Source organism: Aedes albopictus, chromosome 1, assembly GCF_035046485.1.
Source record: "Aedes albopictus strain Foshan chromosome 1, AalbF5, whole genome shotgun sequence".
Lineage (NCBI taxonomy): Eukaryota > Metazoa > Arthropoda > Insecta > Diptera > Culicidae > Aedes > Aedes albopictus.
In genome coordinates this window covers 289,609,602-289,630,813 of record NC_085136.1, presented here as the reverse complement: position 1 = coordinate 289,630,813, position 21,212 = coordinate 289,609,602, and the positions used below count along the sequence as shown (strand labels likewise).

Here is a 21,212-nt window from a genome sequence, read left to right as displayed (position 1 = left end):
GTTGTAGGAATATCGAAATGGCAACGAATATGGCACCCTCTTTCTCCCAGACCTTTTCTTTCCTTTCCATTCTCTCCAACAAAGACTTAGATTATTTCAGCAGTTTTAGGATTCCTGCAATTTGTTGTTCTTTTCATAATCTGGATTGTCATCTACAAGAAGTTCGACGCTTGATAGGCAGTTTAAAAGTTCTTTTCAGTAAGACATTTATTGTGAAAATACCTGCTTCACATATGTACAAAAAATAGTTTCCCGTAAAACAGTGTGCCCGTACTTTCCGATTGATCTCGCCTCGTTGTCTCTGTCTGGTTACGTGATGTGCGGTTTCGGTATACTTTTTCGATAACCAGTTGTTGCTAAAGATATAGGATTCAAGGACCACTTATGGCGAGAAGATCAACATTATTGGCAACTGAATCTGTTTGATTGTTGTTCATTGGGTCTATTACAAGAGTACGTAATTAAATGGTTTATGTCTTTTATTACAATAGGTTCAATTGTAGTAATCTCCACTATGGTATGAAAACTCAGAAGTGGGTTGAGCGTTGGGTTTTAAATTTCTATTGAACATTGGCTGAAGTTAATCCTGAGTTTCCCGGCTACAATTTCCTGTTTTATGTTACATCTTAATTTTTCTTAACTTTAAATTTTCATAATAGTGCAACTATGGAAAGACTACGATTCGTGCAAAAGTGCGTTTGTAAAAGTTTGTATCCTGTTTGTCAAGTGTTGTATGTTTCTAAAAATTTGTTTGCGCTCTAACCCCTCTTTTTCCCGAGCTCCCGTTTGTTTCACTTTTCCCCCGTAAACTAATAGTACCCATATAAGTAGTACTGAGGACACACTGGGCCTTGTTACAAGCTCCACAAAACAACAAACACAAAAAGTTCCGAAACAATAGTTAAAGCTAGTGAACTACCAGAATCATATTCCCTACTCTCACGAAAGCAGCACCTTTAAGGCTTGACAAAACAGCTTCTGTTAACTAACTAGTATAATAGATGTGCCAAACACTTTCTTCCCCACCCCGCACATAGTTAGATCTCGTTTGCTAAAAATTGTTCTAGGTTCGATTCGATTGTTGTTGATCCATTCGAGAGATTTCCACCCAACGGTTCGGCTGCCTTTTGCCTACTTTTTCTGTGCCTCGGCAGGGGAATCATTCGTTTGCTGTTGCTGTTGCTGTGCACGTTTGTTACCACCCAGGTAGTTGTACTCCAAGCACCGGCCACCCTGGATGCTCTGGGCAGTGAAGTTGGTGATGTGGCACCCGAACAGTAGCAGATTGCGCGGTTGCACCTTCCAGGCGAAGCGCATGAACACTAGCGAGTATAGGCACAGGGCTGTGGACGAGGAATTGCAAAAGTTGGTTATTATTCATTTAATCTATTTTATGAATTCTGCAAAAGTGGACATTTTTTATTGAATGAACGGAATAACCAGAAGTTTCTTCGAAGATTCCTACAGGATTCTTTCAAAGATTCAAATTCCTTCAGATTCCTCTAAAATTGCAATTAAGGATTTCTCCAGAAATCGCTTTAGAGATCTCTTCAGGATTTTCTTCAAAGATATCTTCAATAAATTCTTTAGGGATTCATTCAGAAGGATTTAGAGATGCCTCTAGGAGGATGTCTGCGGTATAAATTCGTGCATGGTGGCCTCACAATTGGATCTCCAACGCGGAGCTCCCTCGTCGATGTTATTAAAAGTCGATAGCGACAGATATTCTGGAGCGAAAGTGGATGTGGGTCGGCCACACTCTAAGCGGGAGCAGGAATGAAATCTGCAAACAAGCGTTACATTGGAACCCTGCAGAACATCGCAGCAGAGGCAGAACCAGAGGCTCATGGCGGCGCGGGTCTGGTACGTTTGGCATAAGGCCGTTTGGCATAAGGACATTTGGCATAAAGGACATTTGGCATAAAGAATATGTGAAATATATTTTCCCTCTGGAGAAAAATTAAAGAACAACCTTCAATGGAAAGAAGGCAAACTTGTTAGTGGTACATTATTTTGGATCTCTTATTTTCGAAATAACCTTTCACTTCCATGAATTTGATTTTTTCCGGAAGGGGAATGTTCTTGATTTTGTATATAGGCTGTTCTTTATCGATACAAGTAATTTAGATTCCGGTAATGGTTCTTTCCAGCAGATCATCCTTGTCTGCATATTATATTCAGAAACATTATTGCATTATAATGTATTAAATATCCTTCTCTTGTAGAGTGTGTGACTCGCAGTGAATTAAACACGTACAGTTAGTATGAACGAACAAATAGGAATGAGTGTATTTTTCTAAAGACTAATTGACATTAGATTGGATGCCTACTGTGACCATTTCCGTTTCCGCTACAACACTCCTCCTAAACGGTAATAGAAAGTCCGATCAGCTTGACCAACTTCTCCAATCTGATGCGCTGCAATGGCTTCGTTAACAAATCTGCTACCATGTCTTCGGACGGGCAGTAGATACATTCAATTTCTTGTTTCTCGATAAGGTCCTTAGTAAAATGAAATTTTGTTGCAATATGCTTCATTTTTCGGGTTAGTTTCTCCCTTTCGATTATCTTCAGACAACTCTGATTATCTTCGTAGATGACAACTCGTTGTTCATCATTCAGTTCTTGCAGCAGTAACTTCAACCATAGAGCCTCCTGCGCTGTCTCTGCAAGAGCGATGAACTCGGCTTCCGCTGTTGATAGCGACACACAAGACTGCTTGCGGCAAGCCCAACTCACCGTACCTCCGTTAACTTGAAACACGAAACCGCTATACGATTTCCGATCATCCCGGTTCTCAGCCCAGTCTGCATCAGAGTAACCGGTGATGGCGCCGACCTCTCCTTTCCTGCTTAGACGTAATCGGTAGTTGATTGTCCCCTTGAGGTACCGTACCACGCGTTTCAATTCGTTCCAGTCCTCGTGGGTGGGATGATTTGTCTTCCTACTCAGAATCGATACTGCGGTTGAAATGTCCGGCCTAGTATTCACAGCTACATACAGGACTTTCCCGATCAATTTCTGATACTCTGCATTACTGGATAAGGGCGTCCCTTCGCTTTCATTCTTGATGTAACCAGGATCTAGTGGAGTTTTTGAATCTTTGGCGTCCGCCAATCCGCTTGATACTATCACTTCTCGGATATACTTCTGTTGACTCAAGAAATAATCGCCCTCACGGTCCTTCTCCACTTCCATACCCAGGTAGTAATGGATGTCACCTAGTTCGCTGACCTCGAACGAATGCTTCAGGTTTCTCGCAAGCGCTTCGATCATCTTCGGATCTTCACTCGCCACTACTAGGTCGTCGACATATACCAGAACGTAACACCATTTTCCCTTCAGTTGCTTGCGGTACAAACATGGATCGGATAGACACCGTTGAAACTGCTGCCGCTTCAGCTCATCGTGTAGTCTCTGGTTCCACGCTCTAGCCGCCTGCTTCAGGCCGTATAAGCTTCGATTCAACCGACAAACTTTGCCTTCAGCTCCTTGTTCTGCAAATCCACATGGCTGCCGCATATAAATCTCCTCCTCAAGATCGCCATTCAAGAATGCGGTCTTGATATCGTATTGCTTGATAGTCATGTTCTTCCTTGCCGCAACCGCCATCAACGTCCGGAAAGTAGTTTGTTGCACGACCGGAGCAAACACTTCGTTGTAATCAGATCCGTATTGTTGGCTGAATCCTTGCGCAACCAAGCGGGCCTTGAATCGCGCTATCTCTCCATTGACGTCTCGCTTGATTTTATACACCCATTTGCATCCAACAGCCTTTCGTCCTGGAGGGAGATCAGTCAACGTCCAGGTCTTGTTGGCATGAATCGACTCCAATTCTTCGGTCATCGCTTTCTTCCAGTTCTCCGCATACGGGGATGCCATGGCCTCTCGATAATTCTTCGGTTCGATCGCTGGTAGTCCGCAGTTGGGATCCACTGACAGGCACTGGTCAGAATCGGGATTACTGCCACCGCTACTGAAGCTCGACTCATCGTTTGCGACCTGAGAATTATTATGTACGGGAATACCTTTGCTCTGAATATAGAAATCTCTGTACTTGCCTGGCAGTACGTGCTCCCGTCCGCTGCGCCTCAACACCTGTGACCGAGGTGGATTTGAAGTTGTTCGCGGAGGGAGCACAGTCACATCAACAGTAGTATCTGTAGAGGTGTCATTTGCATCTTCGTCTTCTGAATTCTCCTCGGCGGTTTCGTATGCTGCTTCGTCAACATCTTGAATTGTAGGAACAATCTCAGTTGAAGCAGGACCACTTCCGAATTCCACCGGTACCACCAGTCGCTGCTTCCATCGTTCCGCACGACTCCAGATCGGTCCGAATTAGCTTGTAGAGCAGGCCAACCTCCCGCGTCAAGCCGGTCTCCTCGAACGCGTTGTTGAGCTTCATCCAAGCCTCCCGAGCTGTTCTGGCCTCACGAACATGGTAATAATTTGCCGGCTCCAAGAACAGGATAATCTTCCCTCTTGCCTTTCTGTCCTTAACAGGATCGACGGGCGCCAGCGTTCCGTCAGCATTCTTCCTGGGTTCAACCGCTTCCCAAAGATCTTCGACTTCCAGATAAGTTTGAACAGCAAATTTCCAGGTGCTCCAATTTTCCCTGCCGGCCAGTCTCTCGATTCCAGGATTCGCATTCGCCATTTCTAACTTTAATACTGGGCCCATAACCTCTTGTAGAGTGTGTGACTCGCAGTGAATTAAACACGTACAGTTAGTATGAACGAACAAATAGGAATGAGTGTATTTTTCTAAAGACTAATTGACATTAGATTGGATGCCTACTGTGACCATTTCCGTTTCCGCTACAACACCTTCTTTAGAATACTTTTTCTTTTTTGACGTTAAGTATGTGGCTCATTTTTTACTGAAATTATTTTATGCCAAACGTTCTTTATGCCAAATGTCCATTATGCCAAACGTCCTTATGCCAATGGCATTATGCCAAACAGCCCTGGCGGCGCGGCCTCCATAGAGCAAGTCAACAGAAATTTGCCCTGGCCACAGACAGATCAAGGCGATGCAATCGCCCTGGCAATCGCCCAGCATGGAAATCTTTCAATTTTGGCCCTCTGCACCACCATGGGTGCTCAGGACTGAAAGTAAAGTAAGTGTAGGAGTTTCATTATTATTATTTTTTCAGAAGACCTCTTAGAAATTCCGACAGGAGTTCCTTTAGGGATTCTTTCAGGAGGATTCAGGGATGTCTCCTGGAGATCCATCAGTGATTAATTTGATCCTTCAAGGAGGTCCTTTAGAATAGTCTAAGAATTCCTTGAGAGAATCCTTCGGCAGAATTACTCTAGAATTACAATCCAGGATTTGTCCCTTTAGGGACCTCTCTTGAAGTTTCTTCAGGGATCATCACTACAGAAGATCTTTCAAGGATCACTTCAGAGGCTCCATCAAGGGTTCCTTCAGGAGTTCCTTCTGGGATTCCTTCTGGAATTTATTCAAGGATCCCTCCTGGTATTCCTTCAGGGATTCCTCATAGAATTCCTTCTGGGATTACCCCAGAAATTCCTTCAGTAATATCTGCAGGAGTTTTTCCTGGAATTCTTTCATAAATTTCTCCTGGAGTTTCTTTTAGGATCCCTCCGAGAATTTCTTCCAGGATCCCTACTGAAACTTAGTCCTTTCAGGAATTGCTCTAGAAGTTTTTTCAGTGATCTCTCCACGAGTTCTTTTTGTAGTTTCAGGAGGATTCAGGGATGCCTCCTGGTGTTTAATCAGGGATACCCTTCAGAAGTTCCCTCCACTAGTCCTTCGTGAGTTCCCTCTGGTAGTCTTTCAGAAGTTTTTTTAATTAGCATTTAGCAAGTCGTGCAAATTCTTAGGTGGTACAGTCCCAGACCGCTCGGGGAAATGTCGTAGGGTATGTGTTCCATCAGTAACCTCACGCTCCCATATTCATCCTATTCGAAAATAAGCGAATACAGCACCGATAGATTCCGTTCTTTTTGTTTTCATGCGTGCTCACTTCTAACAAAAAATACAAAAATAAGAAACAAAACAAACAGCGCTTCAATCATTTGTTTTTCGTAGGATGAAAATGGGAGCCACATCTATATATATAAAATGAGTTTGAAGTCCCTTTGAGGCAACAAAACTCACGAACGGCTGAACCGATCGGGATGACTCTTGCAGGGTTTGATTCGTATTCATGGTGGCTGTGTTTATATGTAAAAACCCGATTTAATCCACCTATGGTGAACAGAACCCTTCTTACACGTATTAAAAATATTGTTGTATTATTCGTATTTAACAAATTTATTTTGATTGATTGACCAAAAGTTCTAGAAAATATTGTGGATTTGGCATCTAGTGGTTTGGTTTCCAAAATAGCATCAGACCATGGACTTAACTACCAGAAACGCCAGACACCTCCTAGAATCTTGTATGGAATGTTTAAAAATAATAGCTTCCATATTCAACAAATGGATAAGAAAATCAGCGAGATACACTTTGTCTAATATCTCTTAATCAGTCGAATAAATTAGCTCCGAAGTACTTGGTATTCATAGTTATGGTGCAAAAAGGACAAAAATGATATATCTACTATGTAAATCAGTTTTGGCATTAGCTAGTTATTTTGGCTGTCCGGTTCTTGCACTTACCCACAATATATAAATTCAAAGCTTTCATTTAACATATTGTTAGTTTTCAAAGAATTCCTGTTTATTTGTAATTTGTTATTTATAATTTTATTGAAAATAATAACCTGCTAGTATACACTTTATATTATTATTATTATTTATTTATTTATTAAAGAGGTTTTAACAAAAAGTCATTCGCCTCCGATACACTTTATATGAGATCAGCATTATTTATTGAAAAATAATTTACCTTAGACTGGTCAAAATCTAATGCAAGATAACAAGCGAATATAATAATAAAAAAAGGAATTTATTGAAATACTCTTCGAAAGATATCTCAGTAACCAAATGTCCAATCGAAATAAAATTTCAGAACCTTTTACAAGGATATTGTAGCTTTCATTTGGTGCTTAGAGAACCCAAATAGGTTGACAGATGGCTGAGATATTTATTATGATACACTTTCTCAAAAATCTCTCAAAAAGTTAACCTGTATTACTCTCAAGTATTCTTTGAAAGATATCTCAGTAACCAAATGTCCAATCCTAATAAAATTGTATAGGGTTCTACTAGGATATTGTAGCTTTCATTTGGTGCCAGGAGAACCGAAATCGGTTGACAGACAGCTGAGATATTTATTATGATGCACTTGGGCAGAAATCTCAAAAAGTTTAGTTGTATAAATCCTAAGTACTCTTTGAAAGATATCTCGATAACCAAATGTCCAATCGAAATTAAATTTCTGGGCAATCTACTAGGATGTTGTGGCTTTCATTTGGTGCCAAGAGAACCCAAATCGGTTGACAGACGGCTGAGATATTTAATATGATACATTTTGTTAAAAATCTCAAAAAGTTTAATTGTATAACTCCTAAGTACTCTTCGGAAGATATCTCTGTAACCAAATGTCCAATCGAAATAAAATTTCTGGGCGATCTACTAGGATGTTGTAGCTTTCATTTGGTGCTAAGAGAACCCAAATCGATTGACAAACGGCCTAAATATTTATTATGATACACTTGGTCAAAAATCTTAAAAAGTTTATATGTATGACTCATAAGTATTCTTCGAGAGATGTCTCGGTAATCAAACGTCCAATTGAAAAAAAAAATCAATAGCGTTCTACTAGGATGTAGTAGCTTTCATTTGCTTCCAAGAGAACTCAAATCGGTTGACAGACGGCTGAGAAACGTGCGTGACTTTTTTTTGTAACGCACATACACACACACACACACACACATACAGACATTTGCTCAGTTCGTCGAGCTGAGTTCATTGGTATATGAGACTCGGCCCTCCGAGCCTCGGATCGAAAGTCGGTTTTTCGAGCGATATTTATACCCTTCTTATGGGTGTAAGAAGGGTTAAAAAGGAATTTATTGAAATACTCTTCGAAAGATATCTCAGTAACCAAATGTCCAATCGAAATAAAATTTCAGAACCTTTTACAAGGATATTGTAGCTTTCATTTGGTGCTTAGAGAACCCAAATAGGTTGACAGATGGCTGAGATATTTATTATGATACACTTTCTCAAAAATCTCTCAAAAAGTTAACCTGTATTACTCTCAAGTACTCTTTGAAAGATATCTCAGTAACCAAATGTCCAATCCTAATAAAATTGTATAGGGTTCTACTAGGATATTGTAGCTTTCATTTGGTGCCAGGAGAACCGAAATCGGTTGACAGACGGCTGAGATATTTATTATGATGCACTTGGGCAGAAATCTCAAGAAGTTTAGTTGTATAAATCCTAAGTACTCTTTGAAAGATATCTCGATAACCAAATGTCCAATCGAAATTAAATTTCTGGGCAATCTACTAGGATGTTGTGGCTTTCATTTGGTGCCAAGAGAACCCAAATCGGTTGACAGACGGCTGAGATATTTAATATGATACATTTTGTTAAAAATCTCAAAAAGTTTAATTGTATAACTCCTATAGACTGTTTCAGAAATTATAAATACACTAACAATAACCTGCCATTTCAATTTGAGCACATTATCCAAAAAAGTTTCTTCTAGCTCTAATAGTAAACATGCTAACGAAGCAAATAATATCAATTTTGTTGATGTTTCTGGTAAAAGTTAAAAAATAGGGCTCTGTAAACAAGATGATCAAAATTTGAAGTTGCACAAAGTGGTAAAAAAATGTAGCATAGTAGAAAAGAAAAAAATCTCACAGATAAAATATTTAATTTCCAAACACAATAGAAATTGCTGTATCGATAATAAAAGATATTTCTCGATTGGTAAGAGTAATTTTTACTGGAATATTTGATCAAGAACCACCATTACGGGCCTTCTCAAAACAAAAATTTTTGTTTCAAATTTCTCAACAACACCAGTAGCAACAAACGTTAAGCAAACGAATGTCTTAATTACTGCTTACTGCATTCGTTTTTATGGTATGACAAGCTTTGCCATGTGAAGGATCGAATGAGCTGAAGAAATAAGTTTGTTTAGATTAAATGCGTTCACGAAAGCTAAGAAACTGTGTGGTAGTTCTTATGTTCCGTAAAAAACCTTAAAAAATGAGAAACTTGATCTCCGAAAAAATGTTGTGGAAATGCCTTTATCGATTTTTCCCAAATTTTAACCAAGGCATTCCTTAGACAACTTGTTGAGAAAGCGAAAGTGATAAAAAATTAGATCATTTTTGGTATTTGATGATAAATAATGTTGAAATCATTAAAAAACACCTTTGTGCAAATGCAAATTTGAAAAAATAAGTTATTTGTTAGAGAACTCGACTGTTCTTTAAAATATCAAGACAATTGAAAGGAAATATAAAAATATGAAGTACAATATGCTATACTATGAAAGAAGTAGGTAAAAATCATTAGAACAGTTCATTTAATTTACTAAATAAAGTGTATTTATAATTTCTGAAACAGTCTATAAGTACTCTTCGGAAGATATCTCTGTAACCAAATGTCCAATCGAAATAAAATTTCTGGGCGATCTACTAGGATGTTGTAGCTTTCATTTGGTGCTAAGAGAACCCAAATCGATTGACAAACGGCCGAAATATTTATTATGATACACTTGGTCAAAAATCTTAAAAAGTTTAGATGTATGACTCATAAGTACTCTTCGAGAGATATCTCGGTAACCAAACGTCCAATTGAAAAAAAAAATCAATAGCGTTCTACTAGGATGTAGTAGCTTTCATTTGCTTCCAAGAGAACTCAAATCGGTTGACAGACGGCTGAGAAACGTGCGTGACTTTTTTTTGTAACGCACATACACACACTTAGACACACACTTGCTAACTTAGAGAAAACTTTCCGTTTTACGGTAGAACGAAAAGCTACCGCAGCTGTCAGACTACTGATTTTCACTGAGGTATCATCGATCTACCCAAGCGATGCCTTAGATAGCCTTGGATACGACGCCGATGATGATTGTTTGTTGTTGGTTTTCAGAGTAGTTCACCTAGCAAGCATACTTTGATTTGGCCTTCAGTTTCAATGATAAGATGATTTTCATGGCTGCGGTAGGACTTTGACAGCTGCGGTAGGACTCGGCGGCTACCGTAGAGCGGATTTTTTTCTAAAAATCCGCAATACACACACACACACATACAGACATTTGCTCAGTTCGTCGAGCTGAGTTCATTGGTATATGAAACTCGGCCCTCCGGGCCTCGGATCGAAAGTCGGTTTTTCGAGCGATATTTATACCCTTCTTATGGGTGTAAGAAGGGTAAAAAAGGTACGAAAATCAACTTCGAAGAAAAGAAATTGTAAAATTACTGAAATTGTTATGAGCGGGGAAGAAATTCAAAACGATCACAATAAAACCAATCTAGAGTGCGGTGCCAAAATGACTCCCCAGCAGTTGTCAAACAATCACAATCAAAATGGCAGTACAACGTCTGCCGGGACAGCTAGTGCTTAATAAGGGAACCAATACCCTACCATCTTTACAAGTACTTTCCGAGGTAACATTTGTAAGACCAGCTGTTTCTCAATTCGGCCGGCTTTCGATAGTCTTCCAGAAGTACCCTCAGAGATTTTTTTTTCAGGAGTATTCAGGTATGCCTCTTGGAGATCTATGAGTTATTCCTTTAGGAATTCCCACAGGAGACCCTTCATAAATTAGGATTGTGCTACTTTTCCCCCGAATATCGGTTCTCCGAATGTCGTTTCCCCCAAGTGCTGTTTTCCCGAATAACCCTTTACCCCGAATGCCATTAACCCGAATAAGTAAGCTTCCCCGAAAAATATTTTTAATTTGATGTATTACATATCAAAGAAAACATTATATGTCTAATTTCCATTGAATACTTTTTTAACCTCTTCTATCAAGTTTTTATCTTAAATATTTGTTACTATTAGGTACAACTAACGCTTCCTACTAGCAGACTTGTTCGCAGGGCCCGTGCGGTTCAAAGTGAAATTCACTGCAATGTTTTCACCCGGGTGAAAATCTCTTTGCGCGCTCCGTATGGCTCTGCAGTGCGGTTTTTTGACAGTTCATAATGACATTTAAGATATTGCAACATCCTTCTATCTGATAAGATGAAAAGATTTCTAATTTATGATGTGCTTGATGGTATAAATCCAAAGAGCAGAATTTTCATGTGCTCAGTGCGGACAGGCATGTCTACCAGCTAACAGTTATAAGAATCTTCCTTGCTACTAAGATGGCTGTTCTTTAGAGATCTTAGATAACTTTACATTATAGTTAATACTAATTCACTAATAAATTTCCCTTTATTTTCTGAAAGTCTCTCTAATAAAGACAAATCAATCAATCAACCCTTTATTTTCAAAGAAGGTGTTTTTTCAAGTTTTGAAATTAAAGTGTTGTTAACATCGCAGCTGATATAGTTTCACTAGATATATTCCCTTCTTTCAAAGAATGCGGTTGACTGCTGAAGTTATTGTTATAAATAAAGCTAATGTCGTTTCACTAGAAACTTTTCCTTTTCATTTAAATCATGTACATATGTACTTTAATATATGTTTGGACGAGATCTCCATCATCCGTATTGCCGGCTCTAAACTCTAGCCCTACATTATCTGCCTAGCGTATCTGACCCATTGTTTCTAGTCAATAACACAACGTAGTCAAGTCCAGTTGAGTGTACACTCCGTTAATAAATAAAATGTGAAACGTACAAAATATTTTAACTACATGGAAGAAATGTTGCTTACCGAACTTATCCTACCACTTGCACGAACAATATATTTAAAGAACACAAACTAATGATTCAAAATTACTTCTTACGCGTTTCGGGGAAACGGGCATTCGGGGAAAAGTAGCACAATCAGAAATCAGCATACCTCCAGGAATTCCTAATGAAGCTCCTTCAGAAATTTCTACAGGAGTTCCTACAGGGATTAGACCAGGAGTTCCTTCAGAGATTCCTTAAGGAGTTTCAGCGATTCGTGCGGATTCATCATGAATTCAATCAGGAATTCCTCCATAAGTTTCTTTAAAGATCTCTCTAGGAATTCCTTCAGAGATTCTTACAGGAAGATCCAAAGAAACCTTCAGGAGAATTCAAGAATTTCCCTAGAAGTTTCTTCAGACATTCCTACAGAACTTCAATCAGGGATTAGTCCAACATTCTCTTCTAAGATTTCTCTAGGAGTCCTTCCCAAGGGGATTTCTCGAGAACTTCATGAAACTTTAACAAGAATATCTTGAGGCATGTTGATCTTTTAGCTGTCTTTCTCAAAAGTGTCAACAGTGCATTATAAATGAAATCTTTTACCTAAGCATTATGCAGATGCAAACAAGTTTTGTTTCATGGATGAAATATTAACTGAACTGTGAATTAATTTTCATCAAATTGAAATGGCTAAAACCAGGCTTGATATTCCTCCTCGAAATCAAAAGAGTTCTGCAGCATGCTCTAGAGCGGTGTTTTGCTTTTGCCTCGTCGCGAGGGAGCGAGCGAACCCCAAACAGAGAGGCAATAAAAACTGAGTGAGGAAGAGGGGAACGAAAAAAGAGTCGATGATTATTTCGGGTTTTTGAGTGCGATTTTCGCCTCGAGAGTCTTTCTTTGTATGGGAGTGGAACTCGCGAGAGCTTTTTGAGCGTGAGTGGACGTGAGAAACACAACAAGAAATTATGAGTGTTGGACGAACTCCTCGCTGCGCGGCAAGCTCGCGCTCGGTGCTGTTGAGGATTTGCGTTGTGATTTCTGAGTTTTATTTTCGCTCCTCAGAAAATCGCCAAAATCACTTCCTCATTTTCTCGCGAGGGAGTTTCTGTCAAGCCTGGCTAAAACAGTTAAATTGCCTGACAGATCATTGATAACAGGGAATCGAAATTTTCCGTGCCATACCCACTTTCTCGTTGATATGCCACCCAAAACATATGAAAATTACAAAGCGCCTCAAAAATAATATCAATCATTAATATACGAAGACATAAATTTCCTTTAAAAACAAAAGGCTACGCCACTTTTTCAATTCTTTCTAAGCATGGCTGCCGTTCCAAGCGAATAAAATTCATGCAGCCGCCATCAATTGTTATTACCTTTAATCCAAACCCCCTCAAAACAATGATGGAACCAAGTCACCTTGCATGAACGCTACAGCCTTTATTGAAGATTGTTTTTACTAGTTATGATCTTAAGGCAGATTTGTTCGTCTTAAATGAAACTTATTCGTTTTATACAAGAGTAACAGCCTTTGACAATTGTTTGTTTACGTTTTCGATGCTAGAAAGTTGTCTCTGTACATTTCGCGGTGTTTCGCGTCAAGATGTGCCAATTCTATTTTGTTTCCCTGTATTTTTGCTATTAATAATGAAGTGCAACTTACTACAATTACACTATATGGCATGAGCTTGAGCACAGTCACAGTAAGTACCCATTTCATTTTCGATTCGCATAGCTATGGCCTGTGTGAGAAACTGGTTGAAGGCAGGACGACAGCAGCCAGCTACTCGCATTTTTGATTGACCGTTAAATCATTATTTCGTTGACATGATTACTTTTTAGCACAAGAATGGCTAAATTATCAGTGAGCAAACATGTTTATGTGTTTATATTTGCATGAGAACGCGGTTTTTTAACCAAGTTGTTACATTCATAATTTGGATTGAAAAATAGTTCGTTGTCTTATCATTATTTCGCATAGTTCTTGTTCCAGAGTAATGGCTCTAGCTCAAGAATAGAAGGCTTCGAGAAGTTTTTAAAGGAGGATTAGCCAGATGAAATGCACTTGAATAAACGAAGCATAAACTTTTAATAAAATATGTTGATGTTATGTGTTGAAAATAACTTCAAATACGCCTTAAAACTTATTATAAGATTTAATGCTCTTGTAAATTCAGTTGTTTTATGCGCGAATTTCAAAATTAACTTGAAGACAACTTAAAAACCGCAAACGAACGAAGATTGTTTTCTCTTGATAAAAACAACTATAAATGTTTCATGAATTGGTCATGCTGTGATAAAGCTTCCATAAAAATAATCAAATCTAAAAGGAATTGAAATTGTTACTTGGGCCAGGAGAATTCAAGGATTCCCCTAGAATTTTCTTCAGAAGTTCATTCAGGGATTAGCCCAACAGTTTCTTCTAAGATTTCTCCAGGAGTCCTTCCCAAGGGGATTCCTCGAGAACTTCCTTCGGGGATTTTTTCAGGAGATTTTTTCAGGGATCGTACGTGGAGTTATATTGCATATGTTTTCTGGAGGATTTACGGATACTTCCAGGAGTTACATTAGCGATTTCTTTCGGAAATACCTACAGGGGAATTGTGTTTATTATATTCAGACATATCTCCTGGATTTCTTTTAAGCATCTCGCATGGAATTCCTACAAGAATGCTTCCAAGATTTCTTTCAAGAAATTCTTAAGGACCTCCTTCTTGAACTCCTCCTGGTCACCTTCGGGGATTCCTCCTGGACTTCCTTCGGGAATTCCACCTGGACTCCCTTCGGGGATTCATCCTGAAGTTGCTTCAGGGATTCCTCCGGGGATTCTTCCTGGAAATCCTTTGGGGATTCTTCCTAATAATCCTTCGGGATTTTCACCTGAAATTCCATCGGGGATTCCACCTGAAGTTCCCTCGGGGAGTCCTACTGCAATTTCTTCGGGAATTCCATCTGTAATTCCTTCACGGATTGTTTCTGGAGTTCCTACGGGAATTCCACCTGCAGTTCCTTCGGAGATTCCTCCTGGAATTCCTTCGAGGATTTCAACTGGAATTACTTCCAGAATTCCTGCTCGAATTCGTTCTGATATTCCTCCTGCATTTTTTTCGGATATTCTTCCTGGAATGCCTTCCAGAATTCCTGTTGGGATTTCTTCGGGGATTCCTTCTGTAATTCCTTCGGGGATGCCTCCTGGAAATCCCTCGGAGATTCCTGCTGGATTTTTCTAGGGATTCGTCCTGGAATTCTTTCGGGCATTCCTTCTAAAATTCCTTCGGAATTTTTTCGTGATTTTCCCCTGGAATTCCATCGGTGATTCCTCCTGAAATTTCTGCGGTGATTCTTCCTGCAATTTCTTCGGGTATTCCATCTGTAATTCATTCGCGGATTCTTTCTGGAGTTCCTTCAGGAATTCCACGTGGAATCTCTTTGGTAATTTCACCTGGAATTCCTTCGGGAATTTCTTCGGATATTACTCCTGGAATTCCTTCGAGGATTCTTCCTGAAATTCCTTCGGAGACTCTTCGAAGGGATTTCTCCCGAAATTCCTTCGCAGATTCCTCCTGGAATTGCTTTGGACATTCCTCCTGGAATTTATTCTGGTTTTCCTCGCAGCATTTCTTCGTAGATTCTTGCTTAAGTTTTTTTGGGAATTCCTCGTGGAAAGTCCTCCCCAAAGTGTTTCCGGAATCCCTTCGGGGATTACTCCTGGATTTTTTTTCGTGGGTTTCACCTGGAATTTCATCGAAGATTCCATCAGGAATTTCCTCCGGGGGTCCTCCTGGAATTTTATCCTGGTATTTCTTCCTGGAATGCGTTGGGAGATTCCTCCTAAAATTTCTCAGAGCATTCTTCCTTGAATTGGATTCATGCTGAAATTCTTTCGGGGATTCCTGGATTTCTCTCTAGATTCTTTCTAGAAATTCCTTCGAAAATTCATCGCAAAATTTATTCGGGGACTCCTCCTGGAAATTCTTCGTGGATTCTTCCCGGAATGACTTTGGGAATTCCTCTGAAAAAGTCCACTTAGGAAATACATTAGAAGTTTCTGCAGGGATTTCTCTAAGAGAGATTCTTGAGCTACCAGGAATTCCTGCAGAAGTTTCGTCAGGGTTCCGTGCTACAGTTTCTGCAGGGATAAGTCAATAAGTTCCTTCAGGGATTCCTCCACGAGTTTATTTCAGAGATTCCTCCAGAAATTTCTCCAGGGATTCCTCCTGCAGTTACGTTAAGGTTTCTCCTGAAATTCCTTAGTGGGTTTTACCTAGAATTCTATCGGGGGTTCCTCCTAAAATTCTTTTGGAGATTCTTCCTGGAATTTCTTTAGGAATTCTTCATTTCATGAGGAATGAATTCCTTCCAAAATTTTCTGGAGTTACTTCAGGGATTCTTTCTGGAATTCCTAAAAAAATCCATTCAGGAATTTCTTTGGGAGTTTCTGCAGGGATCTCTCTAAGAGAAATTCTTGAATTACCAGGAATGCTTGCAGAAATTCCTTCAGGGTTCCGTTCAGCAGTACCTGCAGGCATTATTCCAGGAACTGGAGACTCCTTCCCGAGTTTTTATTTTTGGGAAATTCCTCCAGGAGTATCTCCAGGGATTCCTCCTGCAGTTTTTTTAAGGTTCCTCCTGGAATTCCTTCGGGAATTTCCCTAAGAATTTTAATAGCGATTCCTTAGTCCAAATAGTACGACCTTAGGCACCTACTCACGATTTTGAGAGCACAAATCTCTTCGTAAACAAAACTAGCACACCTGAGCTTCTCATTTTAATCTTATTAGGTACAAATGAGCAAGAACAAAATAATAAAATACTCTGTCGTTTGATTGAAGGTTCTTGAGATTTGTTTGAGGCGTTTGTCCTTGAACCTAATATCTTAAGGCTATGGATCGCCAATCCGGAGACGGCGGGTTCGATTCCCGTTCCGGTCGGGAAAATTTTCTTGACTAGAGATGAACCAGCCCAAGGCTGAAAGTCTCTAAAATAAAGCGAATTGAATTGAATTGAATTCTTGACTCCCTGGGCATAGTGTAGCATTGTACTTGCCTCACAATATACAAATTCATGCAATGGCAGGCAAAGAAAGCCCTTCAATTAATAACTGTGGAAGTGCTCAAAGAACACTAAGTTGAAGCGAGGCCGGCCAAGTCCCAGTGGGGACGTCGAGCCATAAAGTAGAAGAAGAAGATCTTCAAAGCGAATCAGCATTTCTTCAATATCGCAATAATAGAAAATACCACAAACATGATCAAATACCTCTAACATTTCCCTTAACACGCTCGCACTTTGATATCTTACCGGTGGTCATCGTCCCGGAGATGATCTTCGGATCCTTCTTGATGTCAGCGAGAGCCGCGATCGGAATGCCCCAGTTAGCTACCGGACCCCAGAAGTGGGTACTCATCAGGTAGTCCCGAAATTCCTTGCTCTTCAAGCTGTCGACCAGCTTCCTTCCCAGTGCGGCGGCCATCTCTCCTAGATTATCGTATCACGTTCTACTGGGGCAATTAGGTGTAGCTAGTCAGATAGAAAACCGACTATATGAACGTGCTAGAAAGTGAATCAAAAAGAATTCATCATCGTCTGTTCAAAGCAAGAGTCATCTGCGGTAATAAAACAGAAATCACAATTCAATTACTCTCGCCGCTCGCGGATTGATAAGATTAGGCTTACCGACTGAGCCACTTATAACCGCCCTTGTTCACAACTAGCTGCTAACCAACAGCATCAACATCTGCCACGGTCGGTCCTTCTGCCTAGCCTTATCAATGGGACGCGATCGTACGAGCGAAAGTTTGGCTTTTCGATTAATACCTCACTGATTGGAAGTTATATAATTTTTGCCAATTGAGACGTCTATTTTGTGATTCTGATTCGCTTCTAATTGAACTTGAGGTGCCCTCCCACGTCATACGTATACGCACACCAAACACACTTACCGGATGGATGGGGTCCCGCTGTCCTCGGGTGTGTCTGTCCAAACAGGGAAGGGACTTCGGTCGGGAAGGATTCCGGTCCGATTGTGTACCAGGTGCACGCTATCGCACCCTCGCTAACTTAGAACCTGAACAACACACTAAACCCGATCCGACTGAAGCGAGAGGAACTTTTGCGTCGGTTTCGGTGGCCTTGTGTTGAATAATACGTAACGAGTTGAGCTTGTGTTGTTTTCGCGTATGCTCGCTGGCGTAAACATAAAAAAACATTGACGAGATATCGCGATTTGGCTCGCCGTTCATCATCGATCGGCACTGCGTCGCGACGCAAATTCGCGAGAATCAGCTGCGCCGCGGCGGTTTGACAGCGAGAACTGTCAGTCGCAGATCGCAGTCAACAAAAGGCAACGTACGTGTATATCAGGTAATATATTCCCGCAAGAAAAAAAGTTTTAAAGTTTGCTATCAAATTTGCAATGATTATGTAAGAACGTCACACTTTTTGTGAAATTGAACTTTTAGATCCTAGAAGCAATTATTAAATTGCATCATTGAAAGATACAACCAAGCAAAACAGGAAATATCGACATTCGAATAGAAGTGCCGTTTTAACTCAACTTGCATGCAACTTGTATGGCATATGAGGGGGGGCGGGGCAAGAAGGTCTTAAGAGACCTTAAGCATTTTGAAGAATTTATTATACTGCCGTGAATCGCAAGTCAGTCCCATCTGCATTTTGGACAAAAATGAGTTAATGACCGTTTTCGATCTTTCTTTGGATGATCTTTCAGCTGCGTGAATAAAAATATATAGTTTGTTCAGTAAAAATAAAAAAACAACACCAAATCAGATTGTCCCATAATGAAATGTAATCGCAAGTCAGTCCCATTACGAACTTGTGTACCCTTCAGTACAAAACTTAACACTGATTTGGCTGGTTTTATATTTTTCACTGTTACGTTATTACATTTGAAACAATCACAGTGTATAAATTCGAGCGAAAAAACGGACGCAATTCAGTTCCGGCCGATAAGCAAACGACAAGTACCCATTCTTAAGCAAAAAACTCCGAGGAATCGAATGGTGCCAACCCCTTTCCTGAAAAACATCGGCAAGTGACTCATTTTAGCCATTTTCCCCTAAATATGTCAAAAATACTTTAACATATCGAACCAAAATCCAAAAAGGTAAAGGGAAACCCTGAAAATTTCAAAAAGTTTATGTAGCAATGTCAGACAATTTAGTTTAGTAAATGTTTGCCACTTTGGATCACAATAAGTGTCTCATTTTGTCCAATATCCCCTATAAAATGAGAATATTTGAGAATTTCGGATGAATTCGAACAAAAAACCATGCACGGTCGTCAAAAAGTCGTACTACTGCATGAAGAAACCCCAAATGGATCGTGTGTTGTCCATCACATTCAGATATGATGTCTTATTTTGTCCAATATCCCCTATAAATTAAGAATATTCAAGAATTTCAGATGTTTTTCAACAAAAAACCATGCAAAGTCGTTCAAAAGTCGTGATACTGAATGGAGAAACCCCAAAAAGATCATCTCTCGTCCATCACATTCAGAGATGATGTCTCATTCTGTCCAACATCCCCTATAAAATGAGAATATCTGAGAATTTCGAATGAATTTAAATGAAATACTATGCAAAGTCGTTCAAAAGTCCTGCTGTATAATGGCAAAACCCTAGACGGATCATCACTTGTTCAACATATTCAGAGATGATGTCTTATTTTTTTCAATGTCCCCTAGGAATAACAAATACATGAAAATATTCAAAACAAAAAATATCATTTGGAAACCTGTTCAAATGTACCGTAATTTTATGTTGGAATGTTGCAATGATCTCTTGATGCCATTCCCTATAAGTTCCAATTTTATTGAGATATTAAGTGTCTAATTTTATCCATTGTTCCCTATACATTACAAATGCTTGTTTTTATATACACTCCCGATGAAAAGTTTGGAGTCACCCCCTCAAAAACATGTCATTTTTGAGACCCATATTTCCGCCAATTTACGTCCGATTTCAAATGATTATAAGTGAAAGAAACTTTAAACATTTTTTTTACCTGCATTAACGAGATTTTTAGCCCTTGGCAAGTTCATCTCGGGACCCACGCTTTGCTTCCCTTCCGAAGGAAGAACTCACATTTTTGTGAGTTTGTCGGGAGTGGGATTCGATCCCAGGTCTTCGGCGTGAGAGTCACGTGCTTTAACCATCACACCAGGTCCGCTCCACATTTCGCATAGTTTTTTGTTCAATTTCATCCGAAAATATCAAATATTATCAATTCATAGAGAACATTGGGCAAAATGAGACATGATATAGAAATATGATGAATAAGAGATGGTCCGTTTGGGGTTTTACCATAAGATAGCACGACTTTTGAACGGCTTAGCATGGTCTTTTGTTGAAATTCATCCAAAATTCTCAAATATTTTTAATTCATAGGGGATATTGGACAAAATGAGACATAATCTATGAATGTGATGGACAAGACACGATCCGTTTGGAGTTTCTCCATGTAGTAGCACAACTTTTGAACGACTTTGCATGGTTTCTTGTTGAAATACATCCGAAATTCTCAGATATTTTCATTTTGTAGGGGATGTTGGACAAAATGAGACATCATCTCTGAATGTGATGGACGAGAAATGATCTTTTTGGGGTTTCTCCATTCAGTATCACGACTTTTGAACGACTTTGCATGGTTTTTTGTTGAAAAACATCTGAAATTCTCAAATATTCTAAATTTATAGGGGATATTGGACAAAATAAGACATCATATCTGAATGTGTTGGACAAGACATGATCAATTTGAGGTTTCTCCATACAGTAGCACGACTTTTGAACGATTATACATAGTTTTTTGTTAAAATTCATCCGAAATTCTCAAATATTCTCATTTTATAGGGGATTTTGGACAAAATGAGACACTTATTATGATCCAAAGTGGAAAAATTACTAAACTAGGTTGTCTGACATTGCTACATAAACTTTTTGAAATTTTCAGGGTTTCCCCTGTAACCCGCGGTTACAATTTTGTGCCAAATTTGTGAACACCACTGTGTTTTGCAATATTTTAATTTGTTTGTTTTTTATAAATTATTATTTGAATTTAGTTTAGTTAGAATGTAGGGAAATGAAATCGAAATTATTGTACCGGTGAGGCATTTGTCCCCAATTTCCCACCCCATTGCACACATCGAAAGCAGCAGCAGCAGCAGAAACAATCGAGTGCGGTGTGTGTTGTTTTGTTTCTGGGAGAGAGAAGTAACGGAACCGTGTAGTGCGACGGACGCGTATTTGAACCCGTTTTAATTACGCCCGGAAAAGTGGTGTTTCGCGTCGAAAGCTGGAGGATTGTTCCCAGCAACGTCGGTAGTGATTCCACGAGTGGTTCACTAGTGAAATAGTGCCGGCCCACGGTTTCGGGTACGGAAAAAGTGCTGTGGAAGTGCAGTGCAAAAGGGTACCGGACCACCGCCATAGTGGGAAGCTAATTGTAAAGGAATTTTCGCTTC

The 21,212-nt window shown here is 39.6% G+C and overlaps 1 protein-coding gene across 2 annotated transcripts; it reads right to left on the bottom strand.

Annotated features, from left to right (window-relative positions):
• Positions 1-189: 189 nt before the first annotated feature.
• LOC109623083 (mitochondrial pyruvate carrier 1) lies at positions 190-17,958 on the bottom strand. 2 transcript variants are annotated; one of them, XM_020077553.3, is made up of 3 exons: positions 17,672-17,958; positions 17,031-17,282; positions 190-1,343 (listed from the first exon to the last, which is right to left on the bottom strand). In XM_020077553.3, the coding sequence occupies exons 2-3, from the start codon at positions 17,200-17,202 to the stop codon at positions 1,132-1,134; spliced, it is 384 nt and encodes a 127-aa protein (XP_019933112.3). In that variant the 5' UTR covers positions 17,203-17,282; positions 17,672-17,958; the 3' UTR covers positions 190-1,131. The 2 variants fall into 2 exon arrangements, with proteins under 2 accessions (XP_019933112.3, XP_062702946.1); XM_062846962.1 differs by lacking the exon at positions 17,672-17,958 and adding an exon at positions 17,406-17,549.
• Between the last annotated feature and the right edge of the window lie 3,254 nt (positions 17,959-21,212).

What these genes read in the sequence shown, in the direction of transcription:
- LOC109623083 (XM_020077553.3), bottom strand. Translation starts at nt 17,202, where the DNA reads ATGGCCGCCGCACTGGGAAGGAAGCTGGTCGACAGCTTGAAGAGCAAG. An exon ending in CTCCGGGACGATGACCACCG is followed by an intron (nt 1,344 to 17,030) that starts GTAAGATATCAA and finishes CCTCGTCCACAG; the next exon opens with CCCTGTGCCTATACTCGCTA.